Source organism: Eulemur rufifrons, chromosome 2 (assembly GCF_041146395.1).
Source record: "Eulemur rufifrons isolate Redbay chromosome 2, OSU_ERuf_1, whole genome shotgun sequence".
In the NCBI taxonomy this organism is placed as follows: domain Eukaryota; kingdom Metazoa; phylum Chordata; class Mammalia; order Primates; family Lemuridae; genus Eulemur; species Eulemur rufifrons.
In genome coordinates this window covers 43,037,540-43,054,465 of record NC_090984.1, presented here as the reverse complement: position 1 = coordinate 43,054,465, position 16,926 = coordinate 43,037,540, and the positions used below count along the sequence as shown (strand labels likewise).

The window sequence follows — 16,926 nt, the reverse complement described above, 5'->3', positions numbered from 1 at the left end:
TCACACAAAAGGACCATAGAGGAAATTCCGTAGGTATATGGAAGCAAGGGGGAACGTGGCAGGCTGAGGAGAAGGAAGAGGGGACAGAAGGGATTCTTGTTTAAAAAAACATGTACATGGCCAAAATGCACAGGCATCATTTGCACAGGCAAAAGCATATAGACCCTGAATGGTTTCAAGAGTTTATTTATAACTCTTTGTTGATAAAACATAAATTCAGAACTATGCTTAATGTCAAAATATCTTAAATATTTGTTTTTAATAATCATATATCTAATTCACATTTGAATTAAACAAACAAAAAAGATTTAACCGCCTTCCATACTTAAAGCATTCAATTTCAGAATATCCCAGAAGTACTTTTGAATAAGCTCATCATTTTCTTAAACCAGGTTAGGTTTAGATTGGCTTAAAGGTGACTGGCACTTGGCTTTTTGAGTAGCCAGGTGGTTCCTTAAATCCAGACAGGGATTCAAAGTGCAAATTGACAGGTTTTCAAACCAAATCAGACCATTTTTTACATTATATAAATAGAATGTGGTATTTTACCATTCTTTCATATTCTTGAAACATATTTATTACCAATATGAACAAATTTAAGAAAAGAAATACATTTATCTCTTCCTGGAAAATTGTCTTCCTTGCCCAGATATAGTGAAAATGTTAATTCTAAAACTAACAATAGTTTCATACTTAATTTTATAATACCTTATGCTGTTATATCATTTATGCATAGGAAATAATCTCAAAATCTCAAGGGGATAGCAAACTTCTAAAGGGCCTAGACCTCATCTTATACTTTTTTAAGTGTCTAGAGAACTTAACAAAGTGATAAACACGTAATAATTACTCAATACATGGCTGATAAGCCCAACTGAAAAAAATACAAAATAATACATCGGGAGAAAGCAATTCCATTTGTAAGAAAATAACATGAGCTACTATAATTGTTCATAATTCGCAACAAATGCAACAATTTTCAGTACATAACCTAGAGAAGTACTTTTGCCAAAGGAAGATAGGCACTAGCATAAATATGGATTTTTCACATTATTTAGCACAACACGCAGTTTATCCATTTTCTCATATCAGAGTGCAAGGGAGAGAAGAAAAAAATCAAATAATCCTTTAGCTTGTTTTCTCACCTAGAAAAGTCTGAACAATGCTTTCTCTGCAAAATATTATAAAGAAGTTCAGCCCATTTGTGCTTCTAACCTCAAAAATGTCTTGCTTAGTACAATGGCATTTTTGTGGTATTTGGTCTACGAGAGCCTTTAAAATATTGAACATGGGACTAAGTGGTTTGCAAGAATCATAGAAACATGACTTGGAAAGGAATCTTCAAAGTTCAATTATTCGTTCCATCCTTCTGCTTCCATGCACATATAAGTCATCTAAACCAGCACTATAATAGATTTTTTAAAAGCCTTTCTGCTATTAAGACAAAAAGCAATAATCCAATATAATTAAAGAAAAATCAGACTGGTGGCAAGAACAGTTCATTACAGAAATTGGAACTAGTTAAGTAAACAAGACGTAATTATTAATGGCCCAACACCACCCCAAAGGGAGGTCTCTACTGATAAGGCACATGGCTATGTCCTTAACAGTGTTGTGTTCAATATTCTTATTACTTAGACCAGTGATTCTTAATCCTGGCCACTCATTAGAATCACCAGGGGAGCTTTAAAAAAATGCCTGATTCTACCCCCAGAGCTTCTGATTTAATTGGCCCATTGGTTTAAATATCAATGAAGATGCACAAGACATGCTCAGTAAGTCCACATATGAATTTAATGATAGAGTAAGTGCCTGTTATGTGCCAAGCCCTATGACAAGCAAGGTACAGAAATAAATGTGACACAGTCCTTGTCACTAACAATAAAAATGGAATTAATATTAGATTAATAGACATCAACAATCGCTGAAAAGATAATACAATCTTAGACTGCATTCATAATTCTTTCTCTACTTCAAGATAGTCAAATAACTTCTAGAATATTGTGTTTGACTTTGGAGAACACACTTTAAGAGGCCATGGAAAAGCTAAAGTTCTTTGAAAAGAAAGTGAATAGCAGGTGATTATACTGGAGATTAGCCCACTCAATGAATTCATGTTTGATATTTTAAATACAAATATCAGAAGGGCTGTCATGTGAAACAGGAGACATGTTTGCTCTGCTTTGGCCTCCAAAGAAAAGCTAAAACCAATAGATAATAAAGCAAGGGAATATCAATTTGGCTCAATTGATGGAAAAATGTCTAATGACCAAAACTATCCAAATACAGAAAATGTTGTTTGGGGAGGTAGTGAGTTCCCCTCCTCTAGAGGGATATAAGCACAGACAGGACATGTAGTTGCTTAGAATTCTGTATACAGACTTGGATGGGAAAGCTTTAAAGGATAATTCCATACGGAGGTTCCACAATGAACTTAAGCTAATTTCCTTACAGTACCAGCAAAGTCAGGTTTTCCCTTTGGTATAAAACAACCCTTCTTCCCTGAACTTCTAGATAACTGGTATAGAATGTCACCATCTACAACATATCTATTAACAGATGGTACCTGAAGGGCCACATGCAAGGATGTGGGCTTGATTCACAGCAAGATTGACAACCAAGAACACACATAAAACACAGACCAGGATTGCTAGAGATGTCAAGTCAAGGGTATCAGCAGCTAGAGATTGAAATCACCAATCTACACATGTAAGTCTGATTGCTGTCCTCTGCTTAACTCTTCAAAGAACAGTCTCTCGCTATTCAAGCCAGAACACTCTTACCAAGCCGTATACATCCTTACAACAACAATTTTACCCACACATGCACATTCATACAACACACATACATTTATACACACATATGCAGCCCCTAACCAACTCCTAGGATCATTTTTAAAGTGTCGTAAGTTTAACTTTAAAGCCTAAGTAGCTTACTTTTGTAACAAACCTGCATCATGTACTCTTGATAATTGCTATAAGAGTAGATTTTAAGTGTTCTCACCACAAAAAAAATGATATGTATGTGAGGTAATGCATATGTTAATTAACTTGATTAATGTACACATTCTGCAATGTACACATATTTCAAAACATCATATTGTATACTATAAATATATACAATTTTTATTTGTCAAAAAAAAAAAAAGAAACCACATAGAGAGTCAGATATAAAATGCAACAGTAATCTGAGCACTGGTTTCACAATATTGGACATGAATTTGAGACTACATTTTTATGTGAGTGATTTGATTAATCTTTCAACTACAAAATGTAAAATATGATAGTTACCATCTTTTGGCAATATGACTCACAGAACTAGACTATTTGGTCCAGTAAAGAAAATTACAAAACAAGATTAGAAACCACTTTGAGACAGTTGGGGTTAGTGGTTTTTCTGTTAACCTCTCAATTGTTACTGACTTTGCCCAATTTCATACACATAGTTGATTTATGGATTGCTTTCATACACTATTTGCCAACAAAGGAAACTGCATTTGTACTTCTCCCTTAACAAGGTATTTACTTTTCTTCCTACTCCATGTTTTCACTTCTCAGTCTTACCTTAAATTTATTCCACTATAGCCAATCTATGATAGAGCTCCAAAATTCTACTGTCAAAATTGCTTATTTTCACTCTTCTAATTCCAATTACATATTGCTTGAATGCTTTTCAGTTTTGTGCCATTACAATGAAGAAAATAACGTTAAAAATAAATAAATAAGCCAAATCCGTGTGGTTTTACTTAAAATTTACTTCACAAAGCAGATGGAATGGGAACTAGTTTAGGAGGACGCTGAAATTATCTCCTTCCTGGAAAAGGTAAATAACAGACAGACAGCTTAGCGTGTTAGAGTTTAACCCGAATCTTTAATTACTTTAATGTGCTATTTTAGAACATTTAGGAATAGGAATGCAGAGGCTAAAAAAAAAAAAACACAGATTAAAACAGTCAAGCCAAATTAAGGAAACAAGAAATCAGATAAATGCTCAGCCAAGGAATAACACTATTTAAACAAATCAAATGTCAAAAAGATAAAATATTTATGCTTTTATACTCTTGAATCCAGAAAGAAAATGAATTTGAGAGATGTCCAATAAATATCTTTTCTCCTACAAGTAAATTATTTACAAAGAAAAAATAAAAACCTCTGTCATATTGAACTTAGGATAATACACACAGATAAAAACAGCACACAAAACAGAAGTCATTTTCAATGTTTGCTAAAAAGCCATTGTTACTATGGTGATGCCCCAACACAAAAAAGCAACAGCTAACAACCAGGAACACATAACAAATGCAAGTGACTGCCGCTTTCCATGACTAATTCCAACTTGTCACACTGCCTGTCATCATCTGTACTCTTTCGGTTGGTGCACAAATTGCTCTGCTTATCAGGCCTACTGGTGAGGCTCTGTGGCATGCTGGCAGTGTCACTCTGCTGCTCGAGAAGAAAAGAAAGAGAATCCAATTTCCCTGGCAGTCTAAGGATTAAAGCAGAACTGGGGTGTGTCCCGACATGTTGACATCCCATGAGTCTCCCCAGGATAGTATTTAGGATTTTACCTTTCCATGGATTTTATGTATGTACCTCAAAAGCCAAAATCTGTGAGAAGACTGATTCAAAAATTCTCTTCCAAATTTCAGTGAGCCTAAAAGCTTTTATACTGTTTCTCTCCTTTTTATTGCAAATTCTTAATTGAATAGGCGTAGAGCCTACTTTTCCCATTTTTTACAGGTTTTTTTTTTCCTGGCCTCTGACTTCCAAACCTCGACTTTTTTAAAAAATTAAGAAAGCTTTCTTGATGTCCTCCAGTTACTTCCTTCTGATTAAAGATGCATTTCCTTAGTCCATAAGCTCATGGGCACCTACCATTAGATCTGGTTAACCACTTCCTCTCTCCTGAGAGGCTCTACTCCCCAAGACTTCCACCCCACTGTTCTTTGTTCCCAATCCTCACCACTCTGCTCCTTCTTAAGCTCCTTCCCTCCCACTCTCTAACTAACTGTGACTTCCCACTCCCACACCTCCCATCTCACCCATCACTCCTTAATAAGTTCCATTTTTCTACCAGCTTGGAGTATCTCCTTCCAACAGCTATTCCTAAATCTATAGCTCTAACCACACCCAAGCTCTGTACCATATAAACCTGGGCATTTCCATTCATTGTCCCCTGTTTAATAGAAATGTATGGGTACGTGGCCTACTTAATCTGGAAGGCAAATAAAGTCCCTTTTTACTTTGTGACTCCCCAGCTCCTGACAGCCTGTTACCTCCTGTTTAAATTCTCGTAAACAGTCTGGTCTCACCTACCTGAGCTACAATTTCTCATGACCCACCCTCACCTCAAATTAGGTCCAATTACAGGCTTTTGCTCATGCCTCTGCTTGCTAACACGGGTGCTACAAATAAGCAAACAAAGCTGGAATCATTTCCTAGGCAAAACTTCCTCAAACGTTTTCACTCACAGTGTGCTCTCCTTTCCCTAACATTTACAGGCCACATCACACAATTAGAATTTTGCATCACTTTTTCATTATTACCTATTATGAGCTTCATTCTAGCGGGCTTCTCTTCCTGAGTAAACTATATATGCTCCTTGAAGCTGGAAAGCAGAATTTGACCCCCTTTCTTAATAACCCCAGTCACACTCAACACACTGCTAGTCTAAGCAGACAGGTCCTTTTAGCATGCACTTTGGGGCCCCCCTAAAAATACCTTGCCCATACCATTTTCCTCATGTATTTTTATCCCTTTGAGCTTTATATGCTTTTTGTACATTGCCTCAAATCCTTTTTGGAAAGTAAATAGGGCAACAAACATACATATTATTGGGTATAGAACAGGTACTTTGTGAATATTGAATTTTGAAAATCATTTTTATTTCTATAAAAAGGGGACAATGAATACTCTATTTGCCCACCCACACAGGCACATGGAATTTTACTGTGAGGCCGCTCTTTTTTCAGAGAAACACAGACACATCGTTACAATGTAGGCCTAAAGAGGTCCAGTGACCGTCTAAGCTCACACACTCAGAATGATGGTGGACCATATTCTTCTAGTCCACTCTTAACCACTTAGATTCTGAGTTAAAAGAAAAAAGGAGTGGCTGTGGAAATATATGAAGTGCTGTTTAAATGAGTGTGAGGGAAATGAAAGGGGTTTATGTTGAAGGAAGTCTTAGCAGTGGTGCTGTAGCACTGCCTGCCGGGCTTGTTGCTCGGAAGGAACACTTTGGAAAACCCAAATGGGCGTTGTTCTACCAATGACAAATATGAGAGGAACAATAGACCCCATCCAATAACATGATACAACAAAGCATTTTAAGATTCTAGGAATCAATTATAGTGTTAGAGTCATAATTTTTGAATGGAAGGCCTTCTTTATAAACATGGGAAACTATCTGATTAAACCTTCACCACCTTATGTACGCCTGTGCACTTCCTGAAAAGGATCAGTAATTCAGCTCAGGAAAAAAAATTCTTTAGAAACTTCTCATCTACCTTTGCACCTGAAATACATTCAGATAAAATTTATTAAATGTTCAGCTTTCCTGAAGTTTCTGAGTTTGAGGCAGGATAACTTTGCCATCACTTAAATGAGTTCATCTCCCTTCTGAAATTCTGTTTAAGTTCAAGAGAATTGAATGAAGATCGTGCCTAGGCCTACGTAAGAGAAAGAAAACAGGAACCACTGGGAACCAATGTTTTCCATCATTGTTTATTTTTAAACAAAGTCAGAAAATACCTACAATTAAGCTAACGCTTTTTATGACATTTGACATCCACAAGTTTTAATACAACTACAACTGTTGTCTCTACTTCTTCCATTGACTTTGAACTCCTTTTACTAGGGATGATGAGTCTGGCTGTCTGGCTCACTCTCACAATTTTTCTAATATTTTGAACATTAACATATTTTAATACAACTATTTGCATTACTTCTATTATTCATTCCTATTATTAACCAAGAAAACTTTGAACTCCCTTTTAATGGGAATAATAATTCTAGCACTTGGCTCACTCTCTCTTCACTCTCCAATCCCACTTTGTTTTCCACGTCTTGGCAGTCAAAATCCCTCTTGTAATTTTATGTTTCCCACTTTCCAGTTCCCACAATAGCATGTCTAATTTACCAATTAATTTTACTTAGAACCATTAACCGTGCCTTTCGTTTACGTTCTAAGCCCTTTATCTCCCAAAAGTGCTTTGGATCATTTTTAAGCCTGTGCTATGTCCTCTGATGTCCTTTGCAGCCTTAGGGTTTGCTGATAAACGAAGGTTCCCTAGGTATTGAAACATCTTCCTTCAGCCACCAAAGAGAAAAGTTTGCTTGGCAGACTTAATGTTTATAGAAATCATACCATTTATCTGAGTTTTGTGTATCTTTTTCTCCCCAATTCTCATCTACAAAAGCTAAGGGTAAGATTTAAGGTTATTCTTAGCCCCACATGGTTAAAATTTTATATCTCCTTTATCTACCTTGGTCTTTAGAGTATAAAACTTTACCAGCGGGTATGTGAGGGAAAGGGATGAGATTGAGGTTTGTTTTTTTGTTTGTTTGTTTGTTTGTTTGCCAAGATTGGTCAAAAGAACAATATGCTATCATGGAAAAAGTCTTTCAAATATGACCAATATGAATTAGAATTCCAGCTTGGCCACTCTGTAGTTGTGTGACTTAGACAAGTTACTAAATAGAGCCCCATCTCCTTCATCTGAGTGGGTTTTGTGGAAGATTGAAGTATGTGCCCAGCACCTGGTACACAGCTGGATTCACAGCTACATGAATGGGAGCCATTATCCAGCTGTGTGGCCTTGAGTAAGTCACTTAGGTGAAATCTCTATCCCTCAACGTTTTCATGCATAAAAGTGAGATAATAAAAGTACTTCATGGAGTTGTTGTAAGATTAAATAAGTTTAATGCAGTAAAGTGCTTAGAATCGTGCCTTTTATAGGGTAAGCACTACATGTGTTAAGCTACCATTATTATCACTGTCTGTATTATTGTTATCACCATTAACCATGTGTCTGGTCAATATCTAAGCTGAAATTGTAGGAAAATTTCCTGAATTCATCAAATGCTTTGCACAGAGTAGGTAATCAATAATTTTCTCACTGAATTATTATCATATGATATGGCTTATCTGGGAAGGGACCGTCTACTCCCACAATCATTTCATTGTTAGTTCTCTTGTTTTAGGTGCATTGCTTTCCCTGCTGTTTTCATCTGCATAATTTGTCAGCAACTTCCGTACCTTTAGTATCACAAATTTGCTCATTTCTTGGCATAACATCTGCAGCAAACACAAGTTTAGCTAATTTCTCAGTATCTTTTTAACATTACTATTACCAATACCTTATTTCATCCACTGCTTCATAAGGAATCTAAAATTTATTGTAAGTACTTGCTCATAGCTATGTCAGGATTAAGAGAAAAATCTATAAAAAAGGCTTAGCACAGGGCCTGGTACATAATAAGCATCTAATAAATTTAGCTCGTCTTACCATTATCAAATATTTTATATAAGTTATTAAATTTAAGACTTTACTAAATAACCCTATGAGGAAAATCCCCCCCCCCCATTTCATAGGTGAAATAACTTATGCTCAGAGAAATAAATAGATTGAGATCATAAGGTAGCAATAAGAGAATAAGGAAGGATTCAAACTATTGTTCATCTTATTCCAAAATACTCATTCCACTACATTGGATGGTACTTTACCATTTGTCCTTACATCTTTTTTTATTAGTTTCAATTCATTCCCATTTTGTTTCCAGGCTGTTGGTGGAAACATTACTTCTTCAGTTATTATGAACATTCTCCCTTGGATCTCTTGGGGTCCCTCCAAATCCATTTCCTTTTGGGTTGATATTCTTTAAAGCTGGATAAGACTGAGAGAAGGTCCCAGGCTGCTGCCTTTCTTAAAAGGATATTCCATTTAGGAAGTGGTTTTAAAAAAGCTTAAAATTAGATAGTCATAGGTTCAAATCCCAGCTCTGCATAGACTAGCTCATAGGGTCACTGCATGTTATTCCACTTTACTCCTTACAACAACTCTGTGAAATAGGTACTTTGATTATTCCCAACTTGTACCTGAACAAACTGAGGCTGAGAGAGACCCCACAGCTCACTGCACGGCCAGTCATCCTGTTGGGAGTTCCCAAATCGAGGCAACACAGCCAGATCCAGTAAGGACCCCAGGATCCTTCTGGGAGCCTAACAGGGGCTCATGCCTCTGAGCCACAATAGTGCTCATGACATCTGGGATAACTGTGCCCTCCTCTGCTCTGTAGCTTTCCTTTGTCAACTTTTGTTATCATTCTTGGTTTTGCCAGTCCATAATGGATTTTATTTTATTTCTTGGTATGTTTTAATTCACAGACAGACCTGCCTTGTTCGATCTGCTGTGGCCAAAGGACACTGTTCTACTTACTGCCTTGTTCCTATTCAAGAAACCAACATAAGGCCAGGCGTGGTGGCTCACGCCTGTAATCCTAGCACTCTGGGAGGCCGAGGTGGGCGGATCGTTTGAGCTCAGGAGTTCCAGACCAGCCTGAGCAAGAGTGAGACCCCATCTCTACTAAAAATAGAAAGAAATTATATGGACAGCTAAAAATATATATAGAAAAATTTAGCCGGGCATGGTGGTGCATGCCTGTAGTCCCAGCTACTCGGGAGGCTGAGACAGGAGGATCCCTTGAGCTCAGGAGTTTGAGGTTGCTGTGAGCTAGGCTGATGCCACGGCACTCACTGTAGCCTGGGCAACAGAGTGAGACTCTGTCTCAAAAAAAAAAAAAGAAAGAAAGAAACCAACATAAAATAGCTACAGCCACAAATGTGTGTGCTTTTGTGCAATATCGTGAAAGTTCAAGAGAAAACCATCTCTGCATCATTATCATATTTTTATTTTTAAAAGAAAGAAAGAAAAATCTGAAGCAATCACGGCAAATCGCTAACATCTCTTCAATCTGGGTGGTGGGTCAATGGTGTCATAATATTTCCCATACTTGTCTGTAAGTTTGAAGTATCTCATAAATTAAGTAAAAATAACTGTAAATAGAAAACACTGTATTATCTTAAAAAACACAAAAAAAATAAGGCTTCCTTATAGGGCTACTATTTACAGAAGGAAAATACTTGTTATACTTGTTATGCACTGGAAAACAGTAAACATAGCCAAGTGCTTATGCATAATTACCACATAGCAGATTAGTTATTACTGGGAGTTTTTCCCTAAGGTCTTAAAACATACACGTATCTCGTCCGCTGATTTGGGATTTAATGGTCAAGGCTTTCAAGGGTCATCCTCTACAGTTAAAGGACTGCCTGTGGAATGAATGGAAAGGTTGGGCCAAGTCTGGTGTTGAGCGGAGGGGCCATATGTCAGAAGGCCACACAGAGTGGCATTTATCACCTTGGGGAATTACAGTCCCTCCCTCTCCCAGGCTAAGAAGAATGTTTATCAGCCTCCTGAGAGGGATTCCTTCTGTCAAGAGCAGACTTACTTTAACCAAGCTTACAAGTCTACAATCAGAGTGCCAATATATTGTTTTACAATGAGAAATCTGTCATGGAGATAGCATACTGAATCCCTGTAGGGAAACCTACATTGAAAATCAAATTATAACCCAAGTTTGCACGACGAGCACAGCATGAGAAAAAAGGAGTTGTTAGCTACCTCTGCTGAATATTAATAGTATCAAGCAAAAATAGCCCAATGCATCCATCTCCATATATGGGAAAGACCTGCCAATAGGAACAAAATACTAAAAATTCCATTGACCAAACTCTCTCGCCTCTGGCCAGTGCTTAATGGACATTGCCAAATTTGCCCCCGTGACTCTCATATTTCTACGCTTGAATGGCCATTAAACCTCTCTTTGAATTGAGATTTTCTTTCATTAAATGTGCTGGTACACTTAATCGTTTAACAGGTCTTATAGGCCACAAGTCACCTACAGAAGCAATTCTACAAGTTATTTATCTTAGCGCATAGAAAAGATTCCATGCAGTAACTTAGGTTAAGTCATAAAGGATCAGATCTTTATGAGGGCCCATGCTATAACTAGCAAAGTTATTCACTGATGTATCCCAAGTTCCTAGAACAGTGCTAGTCACTTAGTGGACACACAATAAATATGTATTATGTAAATGAAGAAAACTCTCATTTAAAAAAAAAAAAGTTCGGTACAAGCTTAAAACCCACACACTTAAAGTAATCATTCTAACCTGAACAGAATCATTCAGGACCTGGGAACTTCCTGTTACATATACTTTTCCACATTCAGCCTGAGTTGCTTAGAGAAAATCCCCAAATGCCATTCATTGACCATTGGCTACTATCACTACTTCCATCACCAAGTATGACCAAAAAGGACAATTTTCATGTTATTCCTGTGTGTTCTACTACCCAAATGGGCATCAAAATGAACTAAGCTTCAATTCTTCAGAAAGAAGATATTTTATCATCTCCCCATCCCTATAAGTATACCAACCACGCAGTGCAGGAGAGAAATAAGTGTGTAAACATTACTAAGATCTGTATTTATGGAAATTTATGGCCCCTTGCTATTAAAAAGGGACAAAACCGAAAGTTTTTAGAGAGGGCATAAAGTTCTAGAAGACACGAATCCCACTGTCCTTAAGGTAAGACCTACCCCAGCATGTATGTGCTATGTGTATTTTACTCACCGCATACTGGAACTTTTCATTATATTCTCGGTCATTGGCTTTCACTATCCGTTCCACTTCTAAACAGAAAGGGAAATCAGGTATAAAATTAAATTTTAGGCCCACAGAAACATATAACTTATTAAAATAACACCACTTAGGTTACTTCGATTGCTGTCAAGGTTACAAGAATTCTTTCCTTTCAAATTTGAAGGACATTGGCATTTTCCAGCCTAAATGTTGGAACAAGTGTTGGAAAGTCCCAAAATGGAAAGCTGAAATATTTCTCATTGTCTTTCTGATGCCAACCATAAAGCAAAACATTATGTGTCTCCAATTTCTATGTCCCTTCAGCTCAGCAAAGATGCTTTCTCTTAACTTCCAGTAGTTCCTAAAGCAGAAAGAGCCACTGAAAGTCACATGCACCCTGGGAAGGAATTTTTTTTTTCTTTTGCTACAAAGTCACAAAATATAACAGAGCCAAATAAAACCACACAGAAGTAGCCAGTGAGGTCACTGACCTTATGATCATAGAGCAAAAGGTGGTATTTATAAGCAACCCAGGCATCTGTAGAGGAATGTCACATGATCAGGAGACTGAGATCTGCTTTTAGTTGGAAGTGACCAAAGAATAAAATCTCTTCTGAAAGCAAATGCAAACACCAGTGCAAATAGCAATATAAAAGGACAAAAACCCAAAGATTATGACAGTGCCAAAATAAAAATTTGCAGAGAGCAAGAAAAGACAGTGCCCCAGAAATACCAGCAGAGCATGTTTGTAGTAAGGATAACAAGTTCTTGCTCCATGTTTACTGGAGAGCTCCTACCAGAGTTGACCAAAGGTTTATGATGGAATAATGAAATCTATGGTAAGAAAGTCAGCAAAGTAACCACCAGATATGCATGCTGGACATCAAGGAAAGTGATATGACCACCTCACCTAGGATTCCCTTAATCCCACAGTTCTGCAACTGGGTGACAGGTGGTAAAGGTGTAGGGACTGGGGTAAGAGTCTGAGCCTACAGAAGGCACCTACAACCACAGAGAGAAAGGAGACTGGATGGTGGAAAGTAACTTGGAGGCACATGTTAGGGATGGAGAAGGGAAGAGCAAGAGGAAAGTGAAGAAAAGAAGAGCTGGCAGTAGAAACAAGATGAGGAAGATGAGGGAGATGAAGAGCGAGAGAAGAAAAGAAGGAATATATTTTAGCACCTGTCCCTATTTATGCCAGGTACCATGAATTGTAAGAACTAATTTTTCCCAAAAGTCCAGGAGGAATCAAAATGTCTACATAGCCCCTCTCAACTCCCAAGTCTGAAGGTCACCTCTAGGGAGTGCTCCTGACAAACGACACCCTGCCTTTGGTTATAGTTGGGTTTCTGCTATTTGAGAGTGTTTTGTCTATTTGGTATCCACCTATGTGGCTGCCTTCTTGCCTATCTAATAAAGTCAGTTCCCTGTGATTGCTCCTGTTTTCCAGTCTGGCTCAGCTAATTGCTGATAAGAACAATACTGGACTAATGTCAACAGCTGATGACACTTGAATGGGCTTGCTCCTAATGTGTATAACTCTGAAATCCAGAATCTACCAGGAAGCAACCTCTCAACCAACCACCCACCTGAAAGAAACATTTCAAATGCTGGCTATAAAAGTACCATCCTCTCTCTCTTGCTGATTTTCCAACAAAGAGCAGAAATACCAAAGCTCAAAATGGTACTTAGGAGGGTAAGAGAACTTAAAAGCTTAAAAAGCAAAATAATTTATATAGCCTTTCCTTACCCAGGAATAGTAAAACTGCTGGCAAGAAAATAGTGAATATTATTGGGGGGGGGGGGGGTGGATATTTCTGCATGGCAAAAGGTTAACCTGCTACATCTAATTTATAGATTAACTTTAGCAGTGAATCAAAATCAGATATGCTAATTTGTATATTAATTGGCTTTAGCATAGATTACATACATTCAGAGGGTGATCCTTTTTAAATTTCACACTTTAATGAGGCACGTCCACGAGCAGAATTCTATAGCTCTGTACCTAATTTTACCAACTCCAAACACCAGAATCCTGACTCGATGAGCCACGTAGGAACCATCATGCCCAGAGTCTGCATGAGGATTGGGTCTAGCCCTTTCTCAAAGCAGCCAAGTAATTTCTATGGTAGGTCAATTTGGATCCTTCTCTGGGTGTCCAAATTGCTTTTTCACCACAAGACCTGATTAGAGCCAAGAAGTCCTCCTTTTGCTTCTAAATCCTTGTTATTAAGCCACAATCTTTGCTTCTGCAATAATTATCACCTTTCTGAATTGAGTCTTCATGGATTAATTCTAGCAGATTTTACATTCCTTCAATTAAGCTCTGCAAAATTTTGACTTTGGCTCTAAATATCTGCAGTTTTATACCTTTAACCTGACTATGCTAGGCCTGAATTATCTTTGTGGGGATTAACTCTTTTCCATATGCTACCATAGCGCATGAGGGGATATAAACCCCTCTTGGCAATAAGTCACATCCTGCAAAAAGAGGAAGCTAAAAACAAATCCCCCATAACGACTCCCACTGAGAATGGCTCAGAGGTTCCATGACCTAATGCCTGATATTTCATAAGCATCCTGAGACACTTCCAGATGTGAGAATGAAAGGAAAGTAGTCACCAAGGGGCTTATGATCTACCGGTATAAGCTCACTCCTGCACAATTATCACTGAGTTTGTCCAGTTCCAAAAAAGAGTAAAGTGATACATAAGCATGTCTAAACTACAGTGAGCCAGCATGTTTAAAGTGGAGGGAAAGAGTTAAAAGGGCTACCCATTTAAGATGGCAAACTAAGTATGCCTTTTACCTCCCTTCCTTCTCATGTCTAACTGAATTACAGAAAATATGTTTTTTTAAAAGAATAAAAACATAACAGTGCTGGAAAACAATACGGGCTAGCAGAGGTTTATAAATTTTGAAGAAAGCCTAGAAAATAAAATAGAAAGCAGATGGGATCATTATGACAGGGAAAAAAAGATATAAATAACTCCAGCCAAAAGACTTAGAAGAGAGATCTTCCCAGTGGAGCCCCAGAGCAGCTCCAAAGTCAGAGTCAGTAAAGACTCAGTAAGACTGAGACTATGTTTACAGATGGGGTGACAGTCCCAGTTTATGCCTATTATCTTGGAAAAATAGTTAGTGGGGTCCCTTTTCACTCTCAAAAGTGTCTCAGTTTGGATGATTAGTTATATGATCACCTTACTTATAGAGTATCATCAGAGTAATCAAATAATAATTGAGCCAGTTGGGCCCTCCCACTTTCCCTCCTTTGCCCACTAAAGAGAGTAGCCAACATGCCAGAGGAGGAAACCAAAGGTGGGTGTTTGGGTCTAAGATAGAAGCAGCTCTTACCCTCCACAGCAGCTATAGCAGACTCTACCCCTAGTAAAGCGTGTCTTCCTGAAGTGGTTGTGCAATTCGCCAGACTGCAGGACTAACTCACAGAAAAGCCTCTCTGTTGGCAGATTTCCTACTGGCCCTTCTGTTTGAAAGAGAGGCATTGCGACGGCCGGGCGCAGTGGCTCACGCCTGTAATCCTAGCACTCTGGGAGGCACGTGGATCGCTCGAGGTCAGGAATTCGAGACCAGCCTGAGCAAGAGTGAGACCCCGTCTCTACTAAAAATAGAAAGAAATTATCTGGACAACTAAAATATATATAGAAAAAATTAGCCGGGCATGGTGGCACATGCCTGTAGTCCCAGCTACTTGGGAGGCTGAGGCAGTAGGATCGCTTAAGCCCAGGAGTTTGAGGTTGCTGTGAGCTAGGCTGACGCCACGGCACTCACTCTAGCCCAAGCAACAGAGCAAGACTCTGTCTCAAAAAAAAAAAAAAAAAGAGGCATTGCGAGGAAAAAGACCTTCACAACTGCACCAATCTATCTAGTCCCTCATAGATAAAGATATTCTGAGGAAAACCAACAACACAAAAAAGAGGGATCCAAGGAGAAGATATAATCCTGAAGACAGTAAGGAAAAAGGGTTGAGTTTTCTTTTTAATTCTAATTAGTACCTCAAAGATATTTAAGAAAACATGGCATCCATGAAACACGAACAAGCTGATATGAGCAAAGAAAGCAGAGAAGAAAGAGTTCCTAGAAATTAAAAATATTTAATGGACATACTGTAGAGTAGGATGGACAGGATGGAAGATAAGATTGAAGAAATCTCTTAAAATATATATCAAAATGACAAAGAGGAAGAAAATGTGAAAAGAAAACTTAGGAGAAGGGAACATAAACAATGGATAGGAGAAAATAATCAAATAAATGGAAGGAAATTTCCCTGCACCAGAGTAAGACATAACTCTTCATTGTGAAAGGGCCACCAAGTGCCAATCAGAATGAATGAAAATGGACCGACATATCTTCATGAAATTTTGAGCCCCAAGAACAAGCAGAAAATTCTAAAAACTTCCAGAAGGAAAAACAATGGTTATCCCAAAACACAAGAATCAGATCAACATGAAATTTCTCATCAGCAAAAAGGATGCTAGAAGAGTGAAGATTTTCAGTTTTAAGGAGAAATGTTTTTAAATGTAGAATTCTATACCCAGCCAAATAATCAATCAAGTGTGATGGAGAAATATAAACATTTTCAGACATGCAAGAGTGTTTACATATACAATCATCTCCAAGACAACTATTCTAGAATGTACAACAGGAAAAATAATAGTCTAAATTTTAAAAGTAGAGTAGAAGAAAATATTGATGCAAAGGCGATGATCAACTGGAGTCAAGATGGATAATAAACATGCATGGCATCATGTCCCACACACCTGCTTCAGGTGGGCCACAAATTCTACAGAAAAAGGGAATGCCTGTCTGTTGCCATTTATTTCACAAAATCTGTTAGGTAATAATAAACTAACATCTCAGAAAAAGTGCAATTATTACTAGTTCTTGCTCAGACATTAATTTCTCCAAGAAATCCTCATGTAGAAGTCATTGTTTAATATAAAGAACATAAAATGAGTTTTTTAGAGCTGTGTTTTATAACAACCCTAGGGATATCAACCCAAAGCACAATTCAGATGGGCCAGTGATAGTGTCTGTACTCATTGTCTGCTGATCCAATTAAATCTAGGAATGTATTTTAGGATATTCAAGTGAATAAATAAACTATATGTCCTTCAAGCAATCATTCTAGTTATTATTTCTCTTAACTGCACTTGTGCTAAATACTATGTGACCATGAGATTGAACTTCCTGGCAATCACC

The 16,926-nt window shown here is 37.7% G+C and overlaps 1 protein-coding gene across 1 annotated transcript in view; it reads right to left on the bottom strand.

Annotated features, from left to right (window-relative positions):
- The window catches only part of ATP8B4 (ATPase phospholipid transporting 8B4 (putative)), a 230,142-nt gene that overhangs the window by 172,668 nt on the left and 40,548 nt on the right, over positions 1 to 16,926 (bottom strand). Inside the window, exons 5-6 of the mRNA XM_069492140.1 lie at positions 12,617 to 12,695; positions 11,698 to 11,756 (exon numbers count right to left, since the gene is read on the bottom strand). Coding sequence (XP_069348241.1) covers positions 11,698 to 11,756; positions 12,617 to 12,695 — 138 coding nt within the window. The remainder of the gene's footprint in view (positions 1 to 11,697; positions 11,757 to 12,616; positions 12,696 to 16,926) is intronic.